The following is a 26496-nucleotide window of genomic DNA, read 5'->3' as shown; positions in this document are numbered from 1 at the left end:
TTATGGCGTGGTGCATGATGGGTAATGAATTGGAAGCAGCCATGTCAGAGAGGGTGGAGAACCTCTTTTGGCCATTTTTATGTGGATTTGAGATTGCAGACGTGTGTCTGTCAAAATACTTAGTGGTATAAAGTACACATTTTTTTCAGTTTGAGCCTAAAATGACATACCCAAATCTAACTGCCTGTAGCTCAAGACCTGAAGCAAGGATATGCATGTTCTTGATGCCATTTGAAAGGAAACACTTTGAAGTTTGTGGAAATGTGAAATGAATGTAGGAGAATATAACACATTAGATCTGGTAAAAGATAATAAAACAAATTGTACCATCTTTGAAATGCAAGAGAAAGGCCATAATGTATTATTCCAGCCCAGGCGCAATTTAGATTTTGGCCACTAGATGGCAGCAGTGTATGTGCAAAGTTTTAGACTGATCCAATAAACCAATCCAATTGTATATCTGTTCAAAATGTTGTATCAAGACTGCCAAAATGTGCCTAATTGGTTTATTAATACATTTTCAAGTTCATAATTGTTCACTCTCCTCAAACAATAACATGGTTTTCTTTAATAGCTACTGTAAATTGGACAGTGCAGTTAGATTAACAAGAATTTAAGCTTTCTGCCCATATCAGATATGTCTATGTCCTGTTTTCTTTTCATTTTCTTACGATCTCATGCTAATCACATTAGCCTATGTTAGATCAACCATCCCGCGGGGGACACACCGATCCCGTAGAGGTTAAGTAGAAATACTTTTAAGTACTACTTAAGTAGTTTTTGGCGGATTCTGTTCTTTACTATTTATATTTTTGACAACTTTTGTTTCACTACATTCCTAAAATAAATAATGTACTTTTTACTCCATACATTTTCCCTGACAGCCAAAAGTACTCGTTACATTTTGAATGCTTAGGAGGACAGGAAAATGGTCCAATATATGCATTTATCAAGAAAAGATCCCTCTGATCTGGCGGACTCACTAAACACACATGCTTAATTTATAAATTATGTCTGAGTGTTGGAGATAGCACCTGGCTGTCCGTAAATTTAAAAAACAAGAAAATAGTGCCACCTGGTTTGCTTAATATAAGGAATTTGAAATAATGTATACTTTAAATTTTGATACTTAAGTATATTTATAACCAAATACTACCATAGTACTCTTTTACCGGGTGACGTTTACTTTTACTTGAGTAATTTTCAATTAAGGTATCTTTACTTTTACTCAAGTATGATAATACGGTACTTTTTCCATCACTGAAAATACTTCATAATTATAAGAGATGATCTAAGAGATGATCCATTCCATGCCTATGATCAAGGCATGGAATGGAAAAATTGATGTAATCAATTTATCACTAGCCACTTTATATTATATAATGTTTACTTACCCTACATTACTCATCTCTTATGTATATACTGTACGCATTACTCATCTCATATGTATATACTCTATTCTATACCATCTACTGCATCTTGCCTATGCCGTTCGGCCATCACTCATTATATATTTTTATGTACATATTCGTATTCATTCCTTTACACTTGTGTGTATAAGGTAGTTGTTGTGAAATTGTTAGGTTATATTACTTGTTAGATATTACTGCATGGTCGGAACTAGAAGCACAAGCATTTCGCTACACTTGCATTAACACCTGCTAACCATGTGTATGTGACAAATACATTTGATTTGATTTGATTTGAGTTGGCAAGCCAAATAATTAGACAGCATAGCCTGAAACTGTCAGGCTGAAATGAGTCCATCAATTCCTGCAATGGGGTTTATCATATGTATTGAGAATCCTCATGGTGTGCAATGGAAGTCTCTGTAGCCCATTCTTACTAATCGTTTAGATAGTCTTTGATAAACATGTAGGCCTACTCATACACTGATTCTCTGTAAATAAAAATATGGTGTGGAAGCATAGTATTCACATTCACTTTATAAACCACAATAAACCAGACTATTGAAGACCTTGACCTTTTGGTCTACTCCTTTTTTATAATCTCTGATAACATTATTTAGCACACACAGTTGCCACAGTATTTCTCTTTGCTTATATTATAAAAAATCTTCCTTTATTTGTAATTTTAACACACTTTACAGTACCGAACAGTGAAATAAAATAAAAATAGACTGATATATAATTGTATTATATAGCTGTTTGCTTATTAAATGCATTTTATTCACAAAATAACACCTCAGTTCTCTCAGAAGAAAACCTTTCATAAAAATAATATAATAAAAAATAACTTGGACACATTTTACACATTACAGCAATATAATTTACAAATATTACAATCATTTCATGGTGTTTTTTCCATTTATATAATTTTCCTAACTTGTGAACAAGTAACACATGATTTAAAGCCCAGATAATTGTTCTCGGAGGGAGTCTAATATGACAAAACTGACCAAGAAGTGGAGGTGCTCATTTCAAAATGGCTACACAATGTCTCTCTCAGAACCCTCTTGTTTTTTACCTCTTGCTTCACCATACACATCTGTCAATTACTCACCATCACTCCTACATGGCATATTGATAATGAATAGTTTTCATTGATTATGACTTGCGCAATATGGCATGGGCATACATGGAATAGCACAATAGAAAAAAAACTAAGGCTTGAAACCAGGTCCAACGGAACCAGTGTGAGACATAACTACCAAATCCTCCAAAAAACACATACTGTACCCACATACTACTTCAACCACATTGTCTACCCTACAACCTCCCTTAAAATAAAGTTCTGGTACAAAATATTTTCATTTTTCTGATGATTCATCTGATCCTGATTCCTCCAATCCATCTAATAATCTAATAATGAAATGTACACATTTCTCTGTGTGAGAACAATGATAGCACAAAAGAGAAAGACAGAGGAAAGATGAGGACAGAAAAAGAGAAGGAAACGTGATGCTGTGGCCAGTAGTGTTTTACTGATTTAGTTATTTTCTTATAACTAAACGTGGTTAATTATCAATGATAATGACCTGAATACATTTCTAATTTACAATCTAACATTACAAAATATACAAAACAAGCGGTGATAACGCTAACAGTTATATTATCAATATGTCATTATAGTTCTGTTTCTAGACCATCCACCAGAATGATACAAAAATAAAAACTGTACACAAACTGTTCAAAGAAAACACTTGTGGTATTTTCCATGGTTTTCTTTTCAATATTTAAAAAGAATGGCAGCAATTCATCAACTGAATAATTTCTTAATAAGAAATGATCGCTACAGTATTGTGTTAAAATGGCAATCAAATATTTATTTGTTTTTATAGCTCATGACAAAACAAGAAGCCAGATAAACAAAGCTGTATATCTTCAAAGACAGGGGGAAGCTTCATGGGAATCTCCTACTCCATGTACTGAGACAGTATCGTTGGATTCCCATTCCAACAATTAAAGGCCTGTGCGGTGACACCGCAATGCTGCTCCAGCCAATCACAGAGCTGGACTGGATGGATCTCAGGCCTCTGTTCCATCAAGCACAGGCTGTTCTTTAGACGAGCTACGTTACCGACCAGCAGAAACCAGCTATACTTATGTTGTTGTTTTTTACCCTGTGAACAACAACTCCAAGTCAAACTGAGACCTATTCAAGCTGTGTGCTGATCAATCCCGTGACCATGACCTCATACAGCCAGGATGGTGATTCTAGTGAGTGATGACACACAACACATGACAAGAGAAAGGTCTCTGATTGGACTTGTTGCTGCTGCTGCGCCCTTACCCTCCTATCTCTTTCTCTCTCATCTTTCTCTCTCATCTTTCTCTCTCCTTCTCTCTCCTTCTCTCTCCTTCTCTCTCCTTCTCTCTCTCTCCTTCTCTCTCTCCTTCTCTCTCCTTCTCTCTCTCTCTCTCTCTCTCTCTCTCTCTCTCTCTCTCTCTCTCTCTCTCTCTCTCTCTCTCTCTCTCTCTCTCTCTCTCTCTCTCTCTCTCTCTCTCTCTCTCTCTCTCTCTCTCTCTCTCTCTCTCTCTCTCTCTCTCTCTCTCTCTCTCTCTCTCTCTCTCTCTCTCTCTCTCTCTCTCTCTCTCTCATATATATATATATATATATATCAGACATGTCCTCAGCCCAAGACAGACGTTATTTTCAACCAGAAAAAGTATTGTGAGAAAATATACTTACTCGACATCCGGTCTGCAACAGCTATATGTTTACCACTCATTTGACCTGCATTCCCTGGAGCTAAATTGGCCTATTTATTGTGCCCTCGCAACTGACACAACACATTCTTAATATTGGCCATAAAATGTTCCTGTCCATATGCTGATGCTGGGTACATTGTGTATAGACACACAGACACTCACAGATAGAGGCATACAGACATGGTATAAATATACTAGGATATTTAGAATTTATCTTATAAATCTACATAGTGGCAGGTATGTATCCTGCATTTGACATTAAGGCAGAAAAGCTTAAAACGTAACAAGAATGGCTGTGTGTGACTGTCTGAACAGCCTCCTTTCTGGCCAAGCTTGTTCTTTCGATTCCCTCCAATCCTGAAATCACCCTGACAAAATCCTCTCAATCTGCCCCGTCAAAGCATCTCTCCCCTCATCAGTTTTCCAATCTGTTGCTTTGGTGACAACTGATGCAGGAAGTGAGAAGAGACTGGTGAATAAATACAGCGTGAGTGGGTAAGAGATGGAACGTGAATTTGTGCTGCTGATGATATTATCCTAATCCTTCAAACATATTTAGCAAAAAATGATAATAAATAGAAAACAGGCAGAACATATACTCTAAAGTATCTCATGGCTTATCCTCAGAAAGTAAAAAAGAAAATAATTTTCGTATGTAAAAACTGGAGAGTCCACAAGCAGCAGGTGTGGTGGTGTAGTGGTAGTGACTTCATATCTACGAGTTCTGAAACGTCTCATCAACATGAAAAGCAACAAAGGAAGACTTACAGCTGAAAACCTGTCACCACAGAAACTAACTGAGCATGTGACACACACACACACACACACAAAATCATGAACAGTTACAATAGATCTTTGAACAAGAGACAATCAAAAATGACGACAAAAGCAGACACTCCTGTCCCACGATGCATTGCTTCACGACAGCTCCATGTTTCAGGAGCTGGTGTTTCCAGAAAGGCACACAGCCATGTTGCACCGGTAGCACTTCTTCATAAAGGGAAAATGGGAAAATGGAGGCGGGACCCTCAGGTCCCCTCATCACAGTATCTTCCTTTCTTTATTAAACGTAATCCTCTCTTCTGTTCTCGCGCCACTCCTCCTCTATAGATAGATATCTGTAGTTTTCTTTCCGACAGAAATGGAAAATAAGTCACTCAGAAGAAAACAGAGTTCTTGTTGAATTCTAACAAACATGAACTAGTAATACTGACTGACGCTAGTTAATACTCCATATAGAGATGGCTTTTTCCAAAGAGATTCATTACCAATCAGAGTCCTCTAAACACACACGCACACATAGGCACGCGCAAACACACAAACACACACATTCTCGGGTGTAGACTTTGGAGGTTTTTTTTCTTCCCATGAATCAAAGTGTGTGAGTGAGGTGTGTTTTGTGTGGAGGTGAGTTTGTGTATGTTTATGTGTGTGTGTGTTTCAGGTCCAGTGCTACACTGTCTTCAATGGCCCATTATTAACGCTTCTCTATGTTCCTCTTTGTCCTCATAGCAGTTCCTCATAGCATCAGCTGGAAGAAACGGCTCCAACTCCAAATCTACAGTTGCTGTGTAAATAGCTTTTCTTTAAGCAATATTATTTGTGTTCCCTTTTTGAAAAATAGATTTAAAGGTCTATTGTTTATGTAGTCTTATTTGATCTTGGGTTTTGGCCATCGGAAATAAAGGATTGACAACAGGGGCGTGGTGTGTGCATGTGGGGTGTGGCCAGGGAGAGAGGAGCGGAACTCATGTGTCATCAGCTGGTGAGGAGGAGTCTTCCTCCTCGTCGTCCTCCACGGGGCTTGTGTCAGAGTGTATCTCCACCCCTGACTGAGCTCGCTGAAGAACTCCCCTCTTCTCCTCCTCCTCCTCCTCCTCCATCCCTACTTCCCCTTCCTCCTCGATGATGTCATCCTTTACCACGTCCTCTCCTTCCTCCTCTTCTTTCTTGTCTTCCTCCTCTCCCTGACTGCAGTCCAGCACCATGTGATTGGGGGTGGTTTTCCCCTCCTCCTCCTCCTCTTCTTCCTCCTCCTGTCCTCCCTCCGTGTCGTCATCCAAGGTGAGCTTGAACTGGAACTTGTCGATGCAGGCGTTGAGCCTCTTGTCTGGGCCGAGGGGCATTGGGGGTGGGGAGATGGGGCTCTGGGGGATGGTGCTCTGGTACCAGTCCCTGTTGTCCTCCAGAGTGTCCAGGATGTCCTGGGCGTCAGGGTGCACCAGGTCCCCCCACGTCTCCCACAGAGGGTGCACGATGTAGTCGATGAAGCCCACCTACAGCACACAACACCAGGAGAATCAAACACACTAACAAACATCACACTAATAACAAGCACATTACACGGCTAAGGAATTTGTGTAAGCAACATGAGATGACATTTATAGTGATCCCAAAATGTGTGTTGTGTGTATGTTTCCTAACCTGACTCTTCTCCACAGAAGCAGTGTGTTTGTCACACATGGGGCTGATCTCCATGCCCCTCTCTCTCTCCTTGTCCCCCTGTCTAAAGAACTCCTCCATGATGCGCTCAGTCCACTCTCTGTACACGACCAGGGGCTTGGTGGGGTTACTTAGGTCCGCACAGTGCACCATGTTCCTCAGCACCTGCAGACACACACATAAGGTCAGGTATCACCAGTGCACGGTAGGCGTTGTGAATTTTCTCCAGCTTATGTTTAGAGGTCAGAGGGGAAAGCTCACCTGGATGCGGTCAGTGTAGTGGTCGAGCAGGAGCACTCCTGAACTGGTCACCTTCTTCGTCTCCACCATGGTCTTCAGATCAGCCAGCAAACTCATATGCTTGGACATATCCGTCGCCAACACCTTGAGAGGTCAATTAAAGGAGGTCAAAAAAAAAAAAAAAAAAACATCAGAAAATAACATTTAAATAACTCTTATAAGCTCCGCCCCTTACTGAGCCAGCGGAGCAGCCCGTTAGTGAGTGAGCGTGAGGGGCAGGAGCCTCACCATATCGATAACGAGCTTGCGCAGGCTCTGTCTCTGCCTCTTGCTGAGGTTCTGGAAGATGTCACAGTTGTCCTCGTGGAGCAGCTTGAAGCCCACGGCCAGGTGGTGGTTCTCCAGGACTGACTCATCGTTGTACATCAGAGCCAGCTCCGAGTCTGGGGGAGAGGACAGACAGAACACACCGGGTCAGTACAGAACACATACTAGGTCCGAGCACCTGTAGACACACCCCACTAGCAACCTTTTCACATTACAGTGCTGACTCTGACATTTCCTTTTTACGATATCAGCTGTGCTACACTGACTAGTGAGCTGAGCTCAGCTGAGATGTGGTTCAGGGACCTTTATTCAGTTCTAATGCAGTGTACTGTACAGCGACTTGTCTCCTCCTATCTCCATTGTAAGGACTCACTGGTGTTGATGAGGAACTGATTGGACACGCCAGGATGATCCACATCATGGATGGCAGCAGCAAATAACGCAGCCAGGATCTCCAGATCAGTGAACACAGCCTGACAGAGAGAGAGATAGAACACAGTGTAACCAGTCACGTTTTAGAACACCCTACAGGACATGAATGTGCGATGGGAGTTCAAGTTCAACTGTGTGCTTCAAGTTAGTTGTTCTTAGACGTAGCCTCAGTGTGGGGTGAAATTTGGTTCTTACGTCCAGAGCCGGTGTGGACAGCAGGACGTGGGTGGACTGTGTGACGTCAGCGGCGTGGAGGCTGTTGTGGTAGGCCACATTGGCATGGTAGTGGTCCTCCAGGGTCATAACGTAGGTCACAAACGTGTCGACAGGGATTCGAAACGTCTTCAAAAGATCCCTCTCCTACAGGGAAGGAAAACACAGTGTCACACAAACACTCCTATACACGTATATGAACAGCAAAGTCTACATTAAGTCTGTATGACCACTCGTACTGAAAATCGAATGGATAAAACCACTGCTTTTCACCCACCTGGAAGATGGCGAACATGATGCAGCTGAGAGGCCTATTATTGGAGAACTCAGCCAGACGAAAGATATTAAGGCCCCACTTATTCAAGTCATCCAGCTCCTGGTCAACAGACATCAGAAACAGAATCACCTTTATTTGCCAAGTAAATTTACACATCCCCAGAATTTGACTTGACATATGACTCCATTTAATCCCTCCAGAGACCCATCAATAAATCAAATCAATTCATTTTTGTCCACTCTAACGGAGATAGATTTTTTTGGGCCGTATCGCTGAGGCCATACATGCCACTGTGTTAAATCCTGTTGTACTTTTGAGAGGACATTCTGGGGTATTCAATGATATCATGTGGGGGGTATGACTTTGCACTTTCTCATCCTGTTTTTTTTTTTAAATGACTGCCATCTCAATTTAGCACATTTTATTTAAAGAAGAAAGTACATGTATGTAATTGTGTAATCATTTTTGTGAGTTTGATATTCAAATTGTTTCTAGTAAATAAATACAGTACATGACCAAAAGTATGTGGACACCTTCTCTTGTCGAACGTCTCATTCCAAAATCATGTATATTAATATGGAGTTGGTCCCCCCTTTGCTGCTATTACAGCCTCTAGTCTTCTGGGAAGGCTTTTCACTAGCTGTTGGAACATTGCTGTGGGGACTTGCTTCCATTCAGCCACAAGAGCATTATTGAGGTCAGGCCCTGATGTTGGGCGATTACGCCTGGCTCGCAGTCGACGTTCCAATTCATCCCAAAGGTGTTCACTAGGGTTGATGTCATGGCTCTGTGCAGGCCAGTCATTGTCAGGCCAGTCATTGAGGCATTGTCATGCTGAAACAGGAAAGGGCCTTCCCCAAACCTTTGCCACAAAGTTGGAAGCACAGAATCGTCTTGAATGTCATTGTATGCTGTAGCGTTTAGATTTCCTTTCAAAGGAACTAAGGGGCCTAGCCTGAACCAAGAAAACCAGCCCCAGACCATCATTCCTCCTCCACCAAACTTTACAGTTGGCACTATGCATTGGGGCAGTTAGCGTTCTCCTGACATCCGTCAAACCTAGATTTGTCCATCAGACTGCCAGATAATGAAGCGTAAATCTCGGCAATGGTGGCGCGCTTTACACCATTCCGGCCGACGCTTGGCATTGTGCATGGTGATCTTAGGCTTGTGTACATCCGCTCGGCCATGGAAACCCATTAAGCTCCAGACTAACAGTTATTGTGCTGACGTTGCTTCCAGAGGAAGTTTGGAACTCAGTAGTGTGTTGCAACCGAGGACAGATGATTTTTACACGCTACGTGCTTCAGTACTCAGCAGTCCCGTTCTGTGAGCTTGTGTGGCCTACCACTTTGTGGCTGAGCCGTTGTTGCTCCTAGACATTTCCACTTCACAATAACAGCACTTTCAGTTGACTGGGGCAGCTCTAGCAGGGCAGAAATTTGACGAACTGACTTGTTGGAAAGGTGGCATCCAATGACGGTGCCATGTTGAAAATCACTGAGCTCTTCAGTAAGGCAATTCTACTGCCAATGTTTGTCTATGGAGATTGCATGATTGTGTGCTCGATTTTACACAACTGTCAGCAACAGGTCTGGCTGAAATAGCCAAATCCACTAATTTGAAGGAGTGTCCACATACTTTTGTATATATAGTATATCTGTGGAATAGTTTGGTGAGTTTTCAGAGCAGTGTAATATATTTTTTCTCACATTAAATAAGAGCTAAATAAGAGCTTGTGTATAAATATCCTGTGTTTTTCACCTACTGTACACATATTTACTGTAATGTAAAATTTTACAAATATAATATTCACCGCATCATAATATCCACTACAGTGCATATACAATAAAATAATAAAATAAATGTTGTAAAATGTTTATTTCACTCCCAAAAAAGTAATAATTCATAAAGCTTTTTTTCGCTGGGTCTCAGCAGGATATGTAATTTTAAATCATCTTCGAAGTGACTGAGTGTTCATGTGTGAGTATGTGTAAGGGTCCACAGATCCCAGATCCAGTACAGGAATACCGTACCCTGGCCAGTGCGTCCTCCTGTTCCGTCTTGACTCCGAAGCGTGGCATGGTGGTGTTGATGGACAGGCTGGAGCTGTGTGTCAGCTTCTTCACTCCACTGATATGACACATGGGCTTGTCCCGCTCCCGCTCCCGCAGGGTCGGAGACGGGATCTCTACCTCATTCTGCTTATCTGGAGGAGACATGGAGGTCAGAGGTTAATTACAATACTTTCGAATGCTTGTCATAAGCATGCATTTATAACTTATTATTATAAAGGCTATAGTGTGCTATATCTCTATAGTATGCATCATTACAGGGCTCACTTGTAAAGAGACCTGGGTCTAAATGACTGCCTGTACTGTAAACCCCAAGGCCTTTTAACTCAAATCATTCTAGTAAGTTGAACTCAAAGTCATTATTACATAAAATGTTTATGTGGTACTGACTCAAAACAAAATCACATTAACTCAATTTTCTAAAGTTATGACAACAAATGTACTTTTTTTTCCCAGCATGCTCTACTGCAGGTAGATTTTTGGGAAATGTTTTTAATATCTGTGTTTTTGCATGTACATTGAGTGATTGATTGATTAATCTTATGTTACACACAGTTAAATAACATACATTTTTCTAAACTAATCCAATAATTTAATTCGATTTGTTGCACCCATTAGAGAAATGGTTGCTCCAATTTAAATGGCTTAGGTAGTCTCCTCACACTGTTCCTAACCCTGGTAGTCATTATGAATGAATACACATTTCAACTGTTGGATAGCCTAACTCTGGCTGGATTCCAATAGGAATTACACGTCACTATGCAAGCCAGCATAATGTGACTTGCAGGTAGGGTTGCAAAAGTCTGGTATATTTCCCAGGTTTTCCAGAAATCCGGGTTAGAAGATTCCCGGAAATCCTTCAACCTAGATCTAGGCCTCAAAATAAGGCCTTATGAGATATGTAATGTTTAATTATAATGATAACATTCACCTAGGGATTCACTTGGGGAAGGCCACAGGACTGAAAATGAACGAATTCAACAACCATGTTTCTGTCACTAACAAATACCGTCATGTGTGATGTTTCCACAATTCACTCAAAAAGGCAAGGTACGCTGGGAAATTATATTGGAGGCGTGGCTTAGAGGGGGCATTGGTCTGATACAACTCAAATCAGGACCCCCTACAAGCTCACAGTAACTCTATCAGTTTGATTAATAACTATAAAATCACTTTAAGTAACTGTACTCAGATATATTAAGTTCAACGCGTTTTCTCAAACGTTTTGAGTAATGACAGCACATTGGAGTTAGCAGTGTGGATAAATGTTATATAACAATAAATGCATTATACTGGTCAGTATTAACTAAATTATAACCCTCTTTCTAAATGGCAGCCGCATAGTGCACTACTTTTGACCAGAGCCACATACATAGGGCTATGGTCAGTTTTCTAGAGGATAGAGGACTGAGGTTTATAAGGGATAGAAGACAGACAGAGACCCAGTCAGGAGTGCAGGTGAAAGGGGAGGTGTGTGACTCACCCAGGAAGGTAGTGGAGATGTATTCAGACACCTGGTTCCCTGAACGACTCATCTCTGACAGGTGAGATAGCTCCCGGTTCAACATCCTCTTAAACTGGGGGAGGAAACGGAGAGAGAGATGAAGAGAGGGATAGAGAGGAAGAAAGAGATGGAGAGAAGCAAAGCATGATATTATTACCAAGAACAGGAGAAGACAGAAGTTAAAGGTATTGCTTGAATTGTGTCCCTGAAATAATGTTAAAACTGGATTTCATACCATGCCAACAATAGCACATCATACTCCATTAGAAAGGAAATCTGTACAAATCCCTTTTTTGCAAAATACATCTAACACTGGTGGTTAGAGTAAAGATATTTATAACTAACCCAAGATAGTTAATCTGTGTCATTTTCAAAGGGAGCAGATGAAGCATAGCGGGCAGAACAAGCAAGGAGGTTGGCAGAGCCAAGCATGAGCTAACAACATCCCATTGGAGCGTTCTAGCATGTGCTTGTGCAATAACTCAATTCGCCCCTGCACTCCTTGTAAACAACGTCATTTTTTAAAAACTTTGTCAAAGGATCATGTCTACAAACTTAGTGCACTCTGTTCGAAACAGATTGTAGTTTGGGGAACAGAAAACTGTAGTGAGATCAGGCTTCGATGAGATTGGGCTTCGATAACAAAATCTGCATAATATCGGCCCAGTTCCAACTCGTGCCATACTCTCCCATACTGACGGCCGCTGAGCTTCCTCTCCTCACCATATATTGGTGGGGAGTGGAAATTCCAACCAGAGGCTTCAGATTTATACATCTGGTGAAACATCTGGCTCTATATGTGGTTAGAGCATTGGGACAGTAACCAGAAGGTATCTAGTTTGTATCCCCGAGCCAACAAGATGAAAAATCGATTGTTGTACCCTTGAGCAATGCACTTAACCCTTATTGCTCCCTGGGTGTCTCGGGGGAGTTGGGATATACAAAACACACATTTCCAATTCACACATGCGCGTTCAATTTTTTTTTTTTTAAATCACTTTAGCACATTGTTTCAGGTATAAGTCGTTTATTTTCAAAACTCTAAGCACAAACCTCTAACCTGACAACACTTGTAATGCCCCCTATCTTATGTTCAGAACCTTTCATTGTGCATTCATTGGAGTTGAACACATCTTTCACCCTTGAGTCACTCATGCAAAATCTGTTTTCCGTGAAATACCATGAGAACATTTAGTTTAGTCATCAATACATTAGGCTCACCATTTAGTCATTTTAACTACCATTTTTAACTAACTAACTAAGATACTTTCTTTTTGAAGTGCTTTTTGAAGTGCTGAATAAAAAGAATAGTAATTGTATTGTTAACAAATCATATCAAAAGTACAGTGAATATTTCATTTTGAAAAGCAGATACTTAGGTTGAATACGCTTCCAAATTGAAGGAGTGATTCGGTGCAGTGAACAAGTGACTGTGAATTTGTTTGTTGTACTACTCAGTCAATTGAAAATGTACTTAGAGTTTAGATTTTTCTGCTTAGACTGTTGAAAATGTACCACACACTTGTGAAAATTGCACCAACGTGACTGACAAAAACTGTAATACATACTTGAGCATGTGTGAAACAGAACAAATGATTATTATTAATATGCACCACTAGACCTCATTCAGGATACAGGTCCATACCACTAAACAAAGACGAATACTGTACATCGGCTCTAACCTCAATCAAAAATGTCAACAATGTAGCAAAACATGAGTTGTGTTTGATACTGATGTATCACACATCTACTGTAAAATAGTGGAATAGAATTCCTAAAGAACACATGGGTTTACTATACAACATTCATACAGTACGGTATGACCTTGTCAACAGGCAACCACTGCAGGAGCCTGACAAAGCAACAGCATGTTGGAGCAATGGTGGAAGAGCTGCCGTTTTCCTACATCACGTTCTGGGTCTTTTGGTGATGATGTCACACACGCTGCCTGCACAATGTCTGCTGGAATGCAGGTGAGAAAAAGACACGACGCATGAATAGGATACATATGCTCCATATGGCTAAACAGGAAATGTAATGTTGCATAGATTTCATGTCGTGATATCTCAACCAAACATGAGCGGATCTTGAAGACTGGTAGTGGAATGTGTTTTGTTACTAACAGAGGCAGTCACGTGCAAGCAGGCGCAGTGCGATTCGGACAAGTCCCCTCAGTCTGTGTCCTACTGACTGATCCTTCACACATAATAATCTCCATGGCAACCATAGAGGTTGCCCTAGCAACTGCCTACTCACAGTCAGTCCTGCAGCATGATGGGAGCGAGGGAGGGAGGAAGGCGGCTGCTGCTTGGGTGACAATCTCAGAGACTAGGCAGGTGTCTCTGACCTTTCTCAAGGTCAATCCTCTCCATTCCTTTCCTCTCCTCTCATCTGCTCTTCTCTCCTCTCCCTTGTTCTCCACTCCCCTCACCTGTGTTCTCCTCTTTCCTTCCCTCCACTCTTCTCTCTCCATCTCCTTATTCTCTTACTCCTCTTCTCTGCTCTACTCCCCTTTCCTCTCCATTTCCTGCTCTCTCTTACTCCCCTCTTTTACTACCATCCCTCCCACTCTCTCAACCTTCCCTCTCTCACTCATACCTTCCTACTTCTATTTTTAATTACTCTCTCATCCCTTATTCCAGTCCAACCAGGTATTAGTGACAGTTCGACATGGTTTGAACAGTCAGGTCCCTTTCCCTCTGTCAGAAGCCACTACAACAGTCAGATTAGATAGATAGATAGATAGATAGATAGATAGATAGATAGATAGATAGATAGATAGATAGATAGATAGATAGATAGATAGATAGATAGATAGATAGATAGATAGATAGATAGATAGATAGATAGATAGATAGATAGATAGATAGATAGATAGATAGATAGATAGATAGATAGATAGATAGATAGATAGATAGATAGATAGATAGATAGATAGATAGATAGATAGATAGATAGATAGATAGATAGATAGATAGATAGATAGATAGATAGATAGATAGATAGATAGATAGATAGATAGATAGATAGATAGATAGATAGATAGATATGATAATGCACCAGGTAGGTACTGTAGACTAGTTAGCCAGTCAAGCCCAGTGACACAGTTATGCTGCAGGCTCAATCTCTCTCCATCTCTTTACTATATTGAGTCATAATCTGCCAACCAACACAACCCCAGTGCCAGGACACACAGACAGACGCCACACCACGCTACCATGCTTCCTCATATGGCCCACTGACTGATGGAACACAAGATGCCGGGGCGAAGCTGTGAGAGACGCAAAGGGGCATCATCAACCCTCTGATAATTGACAAACATATGGACACCCAGGGAAATGTGACATGTATTGTAACAGGAAGGCTCTTCCTGCACTTCCTGTTTTTCACATTACAATAGCAGTTTACAGTAATGCTCTTTGATAACAGCATGGCGAATCAGCTTTCACAACCAACCAACCATTCAATTTCACTTTGTTTATCAAAGTACTGTATATGCAATTATTTATTTATTTTTTGCTAATGGTAAGGCTGTTATTGGACTATGTATTGTATCAAAACAAGAGTTGTTCTATTGCAGCAGATTGCTAAAAACACTGTACGCAGAGAGATGGGGGGAGTGGATACAGCTAGCACATTTGGTTCCTTGGAAGTTGTGGGAGCGTAATTTTTTGGTTTCCCATTGGTTCTGGGAACGAAGCCATAAGTTTCCTGACTGGTAATACGTAAGTTTTTTTTTTTACTTTCTGAGAACAGAAGTGAAAATGTTGCCTGTTCTGGGAATGTAAATGTTTAGGTTGCAAGGAGGTTCTGAGAAGGTTTTACTATCGTTCCCTGAAAGTTTTCCTGGGCGTTTTTCTTCATCTTCTGAGAACAGAAATTATAGGGTATTTGTAGGTAATTAAACAACGTTCTGAGAACATGTTTCAATAAGACTTTTAATTACACTGCTACCTTAGTTTGGGTTAACTGTTTTTAACTGTTTAGAAACAGTTCAAAATTGCAAACACATTTATTTTTTATTGTGGCACGGTGTCAGTGAAATTATAACCTATAATCTTACACTATGTATAATAAAGTATGTGGACACCCCTTCAAATTAGTGAATTCGGCTATTTCAGCCACATCCTTTGCTGAAAAGGTGTATAAAATCGAGCACACATCCATGCAATCTCCATAGACAAACATTGACAGTAGAATTGGCCTTGCTGAAGAGCTCAGTGACTTTCAACGTGACACCAGAGCTGCCCTAGTCAACTATAAGTGCTGTAATTGTGAAGTGGAAAAGTCTAGGAGCAACAACAGCTCAGCTGCAAAATGGTAGGTAACACAAGCTCACAGAACGGGACTGTCAAGTGCTGAAGTGCGTAACGTGTAAATATTATTGGACTCTGGAGCAGTGAAAACACGTTCTCTGAAGTGATGGATCACGCTTCACCATATGGTAGTCCGACGGATGAATCTGGTTTTGGCGGATGCCAGGAGAACGTTACCAGCCCAAATGCATGGGTGGAGGAGGAATAATGGTCTGGGGCTGTTTTTCAAGGTTGGGGCTAGGCCCCTTAGTTCCAGTGAAGGGAAATCTTAACACTACAGCATACAATGACATTCTAGACAATTCTGTTCATCCAACTTTGTGCAAACTATTTGGGGAAGGCCCTTTCCTGTTTCAGCATGACAATGCCCCTGTGCACAAAGCGAGGTCCATACAGAAATGGTTTGTCAAGATCGGCATGGAACAACTTGACTGGCCTGCACAGAGCCCCGACTTCAACCCAATCGAACACCTTTGGGATGAATTGGAACGCCGACTACGAGCCAGGCCTGCCCGACCTCACTAATGCTCTTGTGGCTGAATGGAAGCAGGTCCTCACAGCAATGTTATAACATCTAGTGGAAAGCCTTCCCGTAAGAGTGGAGGCTGTTATAGCAGCAAAGAGGGGACCAACTCCATATTAATGCCCATTATTTTGGAATTAAATGTTCGACGAGCAGGTGTCCACATACTTTTGGTCACGTAGTGTATGTTCTTTATCCATCGAATAAGTCTACAGTGATGGCCAAAAGTTTTCAGAATGACACAAATATTAATTTTCACAAAGTCTGCTGCCTCAGTGTCTTTAGATATTTTTGTCAGATGTTACTATGGAATACTGAAGTATAATTACAAGCATTTCATAAGTGTCAAAGGCTTTTATTGACAATTACATGAAGTTGATGCAAAGAGTCAATATTTGCAGTGTTGACCCTTCTTTTTCAAGACCTCTGCAATCCGCCCTGGCATGCTGTCAATTAACTTCTGAGCCACATCCTGACTGATGGCAGCCCATTCTTGCATAATAAATGTTTGGAGTTTGTGGGTTTTTGTTTGTCCACCCTCCTCTTGAGGATTGACCACAAGTTCTCAATGGGATTAAGGTCTGGGGAGTTTCCTGGCCATGGACCCAAAATATCAATGTTTTGTTCCCCGAGCCACTTAGTTATTTACATTTACATTTTAGTCATTTAGCAGACGCTCTTATCCAGAGTGACTTACAGTAGTGAATGCATACATTTCATACATTTGTCTCCGTACTGGTCCCCCCCGTGGGAATCGAACCCACAACCCTGGAGTTGCAAACACCATGCTCTACCAACTGAGCCACACGGGACCAAGCCACACTTTTGCCTTATGGCAAGGTGCTCCATCATGCTGGAAAAGGCATTGTTCATCACCAAACTGTTCCTGGACGGTTGGGAGAAGTTGCTCTCGGAGGATGTGTTGGTACCATTCTTTATTCATGGCTGTGTTCTTAGGAAAAATGGTGAGTGAGCCCACTCCCTTGGCTGAGAAGCAACCCCACACATGAATGGTCTCAGGATGCTTTACTGTTGGCATGACACAGGATTGATGGTAGCGCTCACCTTGTCTTCTCCGGACAAGCTTTTTTCCGGATGCCCCAAACAACCGGAAAGGGGATTCATCAGAGAAAATGACTTTACCCCAATCCTCAGCAGTCCAATCCCTGTACCTTTTGCAGAATATCAGTCTGTCCCTGATGTTTTTCCTGGAGAAAAGTGGCTTCTTTGCTGCCCTTCTTGACACCAGGCCATCCTCCAAAAGTCTTCACCTCACTGTGCGTGCAGATGCACTCACACCTGCCTGCTGCCATTCCTGAGCAAGCTCTGTACTGGTGGTGCCCCGATCCCGCAGCAGAATCAACTTTAGGAGACGGTCCTGGCACTTGCTGGACTTTCTTGGGCGCCCTGAAGCCTTCTTCACAACAATTGAACCGCTCTCCTTGAAGTTCTTGATGATCTGATAAATGGTTGATTTAGGTGCAATCTTACTGGCAGCAATATCCTTGCCTGTGAAGCCCTTTTTGTGCAAAGCAATGATGACGGCACGTGTTTCCTTGCAGGTAACCATGATTGACAGAGGAAGAACAATGATTCCAAGCACCACCCTCCTTTTGAAGCTTCCAGTCTGTTATTCGAACTCAATCAGCATGACAGAGTGATCTCCAGCCTTGTCCTCATCAACACTCACACCTGTGTTAATGAGAGAATCATTGACATGATGTCAGCTGGTCCTTTTGTGGCAGGGCTGAAATGCAGTGGAAATGTTTTTTGGGGATTCAGTTCATTTGCATGGCAAAGAGGGACTTTGCAATTAATTGCAATTCATCTGATCACTCTTCATAACATTCTGGAGTATATGCAAATTGCCATCATACAAACTGAGCCAGCAGACTTTGTGAAAATTAATATTTGTGTCGTTCTCAAAACTTTTTGCCACGACTGTACTGCGCCACCAGGATGGTCTATTTTAGTCTATTCAAATAGACCCCATTTCAAAGGAAACAAGCACTCATTAGGATCAGGTGTGGCCAAATACTGGGCGAGGCCAACACACCTGAACACACTTAACAGAGAGGATAGAGAGAGTTTTGTTGATGCTTTGAACGGAATGTATGTATTTTTAGATAACATTCGCAGAACATTCTTTGAACATTACTAATGTTTTCTTGTGTTTTTTTTATGGAAAGTGTTCTTAATGTTCTGAGAACATGATTTTAAATTGAACCATGAGGAAACCTGTAGAAAACGTTATGCTGAAGTACAGAAATTCCCACGTTGTTTCTTAACGTTCTCTGAACTATTTGTGAATATTCCCCATGTTAAACCAGTTGGAGAACGTTCCTACAACATTACCAACATTTTTATTAAATCTAACCATGTTTGAACTTTTAGGACATTTTTGTGCTGAGAATGTTCCAAAGCCAAGCAACTGTTCTGCAACATTCCCACAAAGTTGTGGGTAGGTTGTATGCAAAATAACCATAAGACAACCACACTCTCACCAAGCTCTAAGAAACATACGGTTCTGAGAACGTTATGTGCTAGCTGGGTAAGATGTTGTTGTATGTATCTCAGTAAAGCACAGACAAGACAATGGTTCACGAGGGCACAGTCACTGCCACGGACAAGAGAGCTCGGTCAAAATAACAGGGTCAGTAGATAGTTTGATAGAGAGATCTGCCATCAACTATACGCTGCAACATTAACAATATTACATGACATTTTACATTTACGTCATTTAGCAGACGTGTCTCGGCCTCTCAAAGAAAAATACAAAACAATTCCGACATTGACTAAGATCACAGGACAACACTGAGATAAACACACACAGCATTGAGCTGAGATATCCTTCACTGACACTGACCGTGTGTGTGTGTGTGTGTGTGTGTGTGTGTGTGTGTGTGTGTGTGTGTGTGTGTGTGTGTGTGTGTGTGTGTGTGTGTGTGTGTGTGTGTGTGTGTCGAGGATGGAGATGGACATCTTGTGATAAAGCAGGCTACCTGCTGTAACAATAGGACAATAAAGATTTTCTTAATAGGAATTTATGTACGATTTTAAGGGAATATTGTCTGTGGTTTGAATGGAGAAAATGAGTCTCTAAGGTGAACAGTTTTGAGTTTATATCTTCAGGTTGAAGTGTACTGCAGCTGAGGTTTAGTGCGCCCAGCACCACAGGCAGCATGACGACACATTACATGGGGGAGTTTAGGGTTAATAAACTCTGAAAACTCAATGCCTTTTCCCCTTCAGTGCCTACATGCATAAATAATGCATAGAATATGAAAACAGAGTTGCTGAGGGAAAATATAAACACACAGTCACTCAACATACATCCTGTTATGCTTGTCATCTTTAGGTCATCTCCTCCCTGTCCCAACTGGTCCCTGCAATCCACACAACTAAAACCCACACAACTGGTCCCTGCAATCCACACAACTAAAACCCACACAACTGGTCCCTGCAATCCACACAACTAAAACCCACACAACTGGTCCCTGCAATCCACACAACTAAAACCCACACAACTGGTCCCTGCAATCCACACAACTAAAACCCACACAACTGGTCCCTGCAATCCACACAACTAAAACCCACACAACTGGTCCCTGCAATCCACACAACTAAACCCACACAACTGGTCCCTGCAATCCACACAACTAAACCCACACAACTGGTCCCTTCAATCCACACAACTAAAACCCACACAACTGGTCCCTGCAATCCACACAACTAAACCCACACAACTGGTCCCTGCAATCCACACAACTAAAACCCACACAACTGACATGTTTCTCTTTTCAACATGAAACTTCAACGGCTTAACAAAATCACACCTACTAAGTAGAATGGACAGATAACAGCCTATATAATGCACAGAACAGCAAGGGTGGAAAAATAGTTCATCAAAACAGCTATCCAAGATGGCCGCCTGTCTGTCTGGCCCAGTTCCCTTCCCCTCCCAGCCCTTCTAGCCCTACCTGGTCCCACCATCCGATGAGCCAGGGTCTCGAGCAGGTCTCACAGAACAGGTCTACCAGAGGTGTCCTGCGCTCCGCTGCCATCCCAGACCCTTCCAGAACCCCTCCGGCAGCCGCACCTAGGTCCAGCTCCAGGTCTGGCCCTCCTCCCCTCCCCTGCAGCTGGCTGTAGCTGGTGGAAGAGCGGGGCAGCCGGTAGCCGCCTGGCACGGGCGAGGGGCAAGGGGACGGCGAGGCGGGGTCAATGGCCTCTACCACGCCCATGCTTAGGGTGACGGGGGGCGAGGGGCGCTTTCCCAGACAGGAGGACCGGTAGTGGAGCGGGCTGGGGGTGGGGGCGCTGCAGGTGTCCCAGCAGCATGAGGAGGGATTCGTCGTCAGCGTGTGGGCAGCGTGTAGGCCGCAGCCGGCCAGGCCGGGACACTCCAGAGCGACAGCTTCCCCCCGCCGAGGGTGGGGGGCGAGGGGTAAAGGGGGAGAGGGACAGGGTCCACTGGTGCTCACAGTCCGTCCCTACATGCAGTTCTCCTGGAAGCAGGCCATCCACCCAGTGCGTCCTGATATGGGCCACAGTGTGAGGACGGTCCACAGATGAGGATGCCCCGCAAACGGCAGGCCAGGAGCCCCCTGGATCCCCAAGCTCCAGAGACTACATCTCATCCCAGTTGGTGAGCAGAACTGACCCAAATCAAACAGCAGAGTGGGGAGAGGGGGAGGATAGGATGGGAGAAGATGGAGAGTGAGAGGGGGACCGTCTGAAGGGCAAAGAGAGGCAATGGAGGAGGAGAGGGAAGAGAGAAAAGCCAAGATGTTGTAATGAAAGATAGAAGGTCAGACACACAGACAGATGGAGATAAAAGAGGACAGAAGAGCTTAGAAGGATGGAGGGATGGAAAGACGGTGATGACAGGGTGGGAAAGATGACCGTAGTATTGAGTGATGGGACAGAGGAAGAGGACAGAGAGTGACAGAGAGAGAGCGGGAGACGAATGGCAACGGAGAGAGAAAGAGAAGGAAGGAGAGACAGAGAGGGAGAAATAGGGAGCCAGGCCTGTGATGTATCTAGCAGACGGTCGGTCAGGCTACAGAATCACAGCGGAGCTCACGGTGTGGGGGAAAAACAGGCTCTCTCCTCGTCTCCCCGCGTTGCGTCTACTCTGCAAAGTGCCCCTCCCCCACAGCACACCGGATCCAGGGGCCGGGCCCAGTCGTCCTCCTGCTGCATCAGCCCCGTATGTGCCTCAGCGATGATCCCAACACACACACAGTCCACAGTCCTCCTCCCAGTAGCTTCCCCCGCAGTATCCCAGTCACTCTATCGTGTCTACCTGGGCTGGTTAAATGATGTCTGAGGTTGAAACTAATCCAAGAGCTTCAGGCTCCCCTTATTTTTCCTTCCTTTTTCCTTCCTCCGCCGTAGCAAAGCCCTGCTGCCTCCTGTAGCGCCGTCAGCCCTGGATGCTGTAGACAGCCCTTGCAAGCTAATCAGCCAGACAGCGTGCACTTGTGTGTGTGTGTGTGTGTGTGTGTGTGTGTGTGTGTGTGTGTGTGTGTGTGTGTGTGTGTGTGTGTGTGTGTGTGAGTGTATGTGCAGCCTGAATGCGCATGTGCTGCAGACAGCATGTACGCCTGTCGGAAATGTGTGTGTGAGAGACAGAGAGAGAGTACGGGGGAGGGTGTTCATATGTGTGTGTGCATGTTGGTGTGGTTTTGTATGTATGTGTCTTTATGGCGCCTGTCTGCTCTTAAAGACCACAGCATTCTCTCTGCTTCTCTGTCAGCCAGGAGCACACACACACTCCCCCCTCTCTCACTCCATCTTTCTCTCTCTTGCCCTCTGTCTGTCTCTCAAACACAGGCATCCTTACACACGTACAAATCCAAACGGCTGTCTTTTGCGTTCTGAAACCGTTGCAACATGCTACATTCCCCTCAGGGTGACAAGAAAAACAAGAATAGCACACTGTCTCTTTTAGACACAACACTGTTGAAGGAACCTTGCCTCTTTTTCATTGGTCGCTTCCCAGACCACAAGCCTTGTGGTCAGAGTGGTGAGCCAATAAGTAAAAGGGAAGGGCAGACCCTGTTGTTCGATAGCAACCAAGGTTACAGCAGGGACATCAGCATCAGGACCCGTTCCCCCTCCTCCCTCTTCTCCTGTGCTCTGTGTCTTCCCTTCCCACCCACAGACCCTCACCCTCCCCTTCTCCTTCTCTCTCTCTCTTTCTCTGTCTCTCTCTCTCCATCCCACATTTTAAGCAGAACATCTCGCTGCAGCTCATGCATTCATGTGCACAAATACACATCCGCTACAAACACAGACTCTAAACAGCAGTATAGAGTATACACACATCACCCATACCTTCGTACATATAGAGCATCTGACAAATCTTTTGGACGTTCTGTGTACATGGACACATACATTCCCTTCGGCCTCAAAAGGACAATACACAAATCCCAAACATCACTGGGACTAACAGTTTCTGCGAGCCACAAGACTGTGATAGCCCACTGAGCTAAAAGCTAGACATTATCCTGGGGAGCTAACCCAAGTCGTCACATGTCAGACAAGGTTACTCATCACGAGAGTGTGGCTGACCGAACCACCTCTGTTACATTAGCTTGGCCAGTCCACAGTCCAAATTCACACAGTTCAGTTCCGCCAAATGCAAACAAGCCTCTCAGACATTAATGAAACATACAGTATGGGAGACTGATAATAGTATTGATATTTAGTTATGCACAGTTGGACTAGGTAACACAAATATGTGAAGGTTGTGGTAGAGGGTATAGGAGAGGGGCATGGACAGATGAAGAGGCCAGGTGTAGTGTAGGGTTGTGGTGTGTGTAGGGTAGTGGCAGTGGTAGTCTAGGGTAGTGGTAGTGGTGGTGTAGGGTAGTGGTAGTTGTGGTGTAGGGTAGTGGTAGTGTAGGGTTGTGGTGTGTGTAGGGTAGTGGCAGTGGTAGTCTAGGGTAGTGGTAGTGGTGGAGTAGGGTAGTGGTAGTTGTGGTGTAGGGTAGTGGTAGTGTAGGGTAGTTGTGGGGGTGTAGGGTAGTGGTAGTGGTGGTGTAGGGTAGTGGTGGTGGAAGTGTGGGTAGACATAGTGGTGGTGTAGGGTAGTGTTAGTGGTGGTGGTAGTGTATAGTAGTGGTGGTGTAGGGTAGTGGTAGTGGCAGTGTGGGTAGACATAGTGGTGGTGTAGGGTAGTGGTAGTGGCAGTGTGGGTAGACATAGTGGTGGTGTAGGGTAATGTTAGTGGTGGTGGTAGTGTATGGTAGTGGTAGTGGGGGTGGTAGTGGTGGTGGTAGTGGTGGTGGTAGTGTAGGGTAGTGGTGGTGTAGGGTAGTGGTAGTGGTAGTGTATGGTAGTGGTAATTGTGGTGTAACATAGTGGTAGTGGTGGTGATGGTGGTGTTGGTAGTGGTAGTGTAAAGTAGTGGTAGTGGTGGTGGAGGTGTAGGGTAGTGGTAGTTGTGGTGTAGGGTAGTGGTAGTGGTGGTGTAGGGTAGTGGTAGTGGTGGTGTGGGTTGACATAGTGCTGGTGTAGGGTAGTGGTAGTGGTAGAGGTGGTGTAGGGTAGTGATATTGGAGGTGTGGGCAGACATAGTGGTGGTGTAGGGTAGTGGTAGTGATGGTGTAGGGTGGTGGTGGGTGGTGTAGGGTAGTGGTGGTGTAGGGTAGTGGTAGTGGTGGTGTAGGGTGGTGGTAGTGGTGGTGTAGGGTGGTGGTGGGTGGTGTAGGGTAGTGGTAGTGTAGGGTAGTGGTATTGGTGGTGTAGGGTGGTTCTGGGTGGTGTAGGGTAGTGGTAGTGGTGGTGTTGGGTGGTGGTGGGTGGTGTAGGGTAGTGGTGGTGTTGGGTGGTGGTGGTAGTGGTGGTGTAGGGTAGTGGTAGTGGTGGTGTAGGGTGGTGGTAGTGGTGGTGTAGGGTGGTGTAGGGTAGTGGTAGTGGTAGCGTAGGGTAGTGGTATTGATGGTGTAGGGTGGTAATGGGTGGTGTAGGGTGGAGGTGGTAGTGGTGGTGCAGGGTGGTGGTGGGTGGTGTAGGGTAGTGGTAGTGTAGGGTAGTGGTATTGGTGGTGTAGGGTGGTGGTGGGTGGTGTAGGGTAGTGGTAGTGGTGGTGTTGGATGGTGGTGGTAGTGGTGGTGTAGGGTAGTGGTGGTGTAGGGTGGTGGTGGTAGTGGTGGTGTAGGGTAGTGGTAGTGGTGGTGTAGGGTGGTGGTAGTGCTGGTGTAGGGTGGTGGTAGTGCTGGTGTAGGGTAGTGGTAGTGGTAGCGTAGGGTAGTGGTATTGGTGGTGTAGGGTGGTAATGGGTGGTGGTGGTAGTGGTGGTGCAGGGTAGTGGTAGTGGTGGTGTAGGGTAGTGGTAGTGGTGGTGTAGGGTGGTGGTGGTTGGTGTAGGGTAGTGGTAGTGGTGGTGTAGGGTGGTGGTGATGGTGTAGGGTAGTGGTAGTGGTGGTGTAGGGTGGTGGTAGTGGTAGTGGTATTGGTAGTGGTAGTGGTGGTGGTGGTGTAGGGTAGTGGTAGTGGTAGTGGTGGTGTTGGGAAGTGGTAGTGGTGGTGTTGGGTGGTGGTGGGTGGTGTAGGGTAGTGGTGGTGTAGGGTGGTGGTGGTAGTGGTAGTGGTAGCGTAGGGTAGTGGTATTGGTGGTGTAGGGTGGTGGTGGTAGTGGTGGTGCAAGGTAGTGGTAGTGGTGGTGGTAGTGGTGGCGGTAGTGTAGGGTAGTGGTAGTAGTGGTGTAGGGTAGTAGTAGTGGTAGTGGTGGTGGTAGTGGTAGTGTAGGGTAGTGGTAGTGGTAGTGTAGGGTAGTGGTAGTGTAGGGTAGTGGTATTGGTGGTGTAGGGTGGTGGTGGGTGGTGTAGGGTAGTGGTAGTGGTGGTGTAGGGTGGTGGTGGGTGGTGTAGGGTAGTGGTAGTGGTGGTGTAGGGTGGTGGTGATGGTGTAGGGTAGTGGTAGTGGTGGTGTAGGGTGGTGGTAGTGGTAGTGGTATTGGTAGTGGTAGTGCTGGTGGTAGTGGTGGTGTAGGGTAGTGGTAGTGGTGGTGTAGGGTGGTGGTGGTGGTGGTGTAGGGTAGTGGTAGTGGTAGTGGTGGTGTTGGGTAGTGGTAGTGGTGGTGTTGGGTGGTGGTGGATGGTGTAGGGTAGTGGTGGTGTACGGTGGTGGTGGTAGTGGTGGTGTAGGGTAGTGGTAGTGGTGGTGTAGGGTAGTGGTAGTGGTGGTGTAGGGTGGTGGTGGGTGGTGTAGGGTAGTGGTAGTGGTGGTGTAGGGTGGTGGTGGTGTAGGGTAGTGGTAGTGGTGGTGTTGGGTAGTGGTAGTGGTGGTGTAGGGTAGTGATAGTGGGGGTGTAGGGTGGTGGTGGTGTAGGGTAGTGTAGGGTAGTGGTAGTGTAGGGTAGTGGTAGTGGTAGTGTTGGGTAGTGGTGGTGTAGGGTAGTGGTGGGGGTGGTGGTAGTGGTGGTGGTAGTGTAGGGTAGTGGTAGTGGTGGTGTAGGGTAGTGGTGGTGTAGAGTAGTGGTAGTGGTGGTGGTAGTGGTGGTGGTAGTGTAGGGTAGTGGTAGTAGTAGTGGTAGTGGTGGTGGTAGTGGTAGTGTAGGGTAGTGGTAGTAGTGGTGTAGGGTAGTAGTAGTGGTAGTGGTGGGCTAGGGTAGTAATAGTGGTGGTAGTGGTAGTGATAGTGTAGGGTATTAGTCGTGTTAGTGATAGTGGTAGTGGTAGTGGTAGTGTAGGGTAGTGGTAGTGGTAGTGTAGGGTAGTAGTAGAGGTAGTAGTAGTGGTAGTGGTACTAGTAGTGGTAGTGTAGGGTAGTGGTAGTGGTGGTGTAGGGTGGTGGTAGTGGTAGTAGTAGTGGTTGTGGTAGTCGTGGTGTAGGGTGGTGGTAGTGGTAGTAGTAGTGGTATTGGTAGTGGTGGTGTAGGGTGGTGGTAGTGGTAGTAGTAGTGGTAGTAGTTGTGGTAGTGTAGGGTAGTGGTGGTGTAGGGTGGTGGTAGTGGTAGTAGTA

General features: G+C 44.4%; 1 protein-coding gene across 3 annotated transcripts in view; it reads right to left on the bottom strand.

Moving 5' to 3' along the window:
• Positions 1–4034: 4034 nt before the first annotated feature.
• pde4a (phosphodiesterase 4A, cAMP-specific) overlaps positions 4035–26496 on the bottom strand; it is a 66735-nt gene continuing 44273 nt past the window's right edge. For 2 of the 3 annotated variants that reach the window (XM_014203950.2, XM_014203951.2), the window contains exons 7-15: positions 11662–11755; positions 10140–10312; positions 8104–8202; positions 7809–7973; positions 7555–7654; positions 7143–7297; positions 6876–6998; positions 6597–6779; positions 4035–6448 (exon numbers count right to left, since the gene is read on the bottom strand). In XM_014203950.2, coding sequence (XP_014059425.1) covers positions 5921–6448; positions 6597–6779; positions 6876–6998; positions 7143–7297; positions 7555–7654; positions 7809–7973; positions 8104–8202; positions 10140–10312; positions 11662–11755 — 1620 coding nt within the window. In that variant the 3' untranslated portion in view covers positions 4035–5920. Of the gene's footprint in view, positions 6449–6596; positions 6780–6875; positions 6999–7142; positions 7298–7554; positions 7655–7808; positions 7974–8103; positions 8203–10139; positions 10313–11661; positions 11756–20501; positions 22429–26496 lie in introns of those variants that run through there. The other variant, XM_014203952.2, reaches the window with a different exon arrangement.

The sequence above is a fragment of the Salmo salar genome, chromosome ssa06 (genome assembly GCF_905237065.1).
Source record: "Salmo salar chromosome ssa06, Ssal_v3.1, whole genome shotgun sequence".
Lineage (NCBI taxonomy): Eukaryota > Metazoa > Chordata > Actinopteri > Salmoniformes > Salmonidae > Salmo > Salmo salar.
This window is presented reverse-complemented; position numbering and strand designations above follow the sequence as displayed.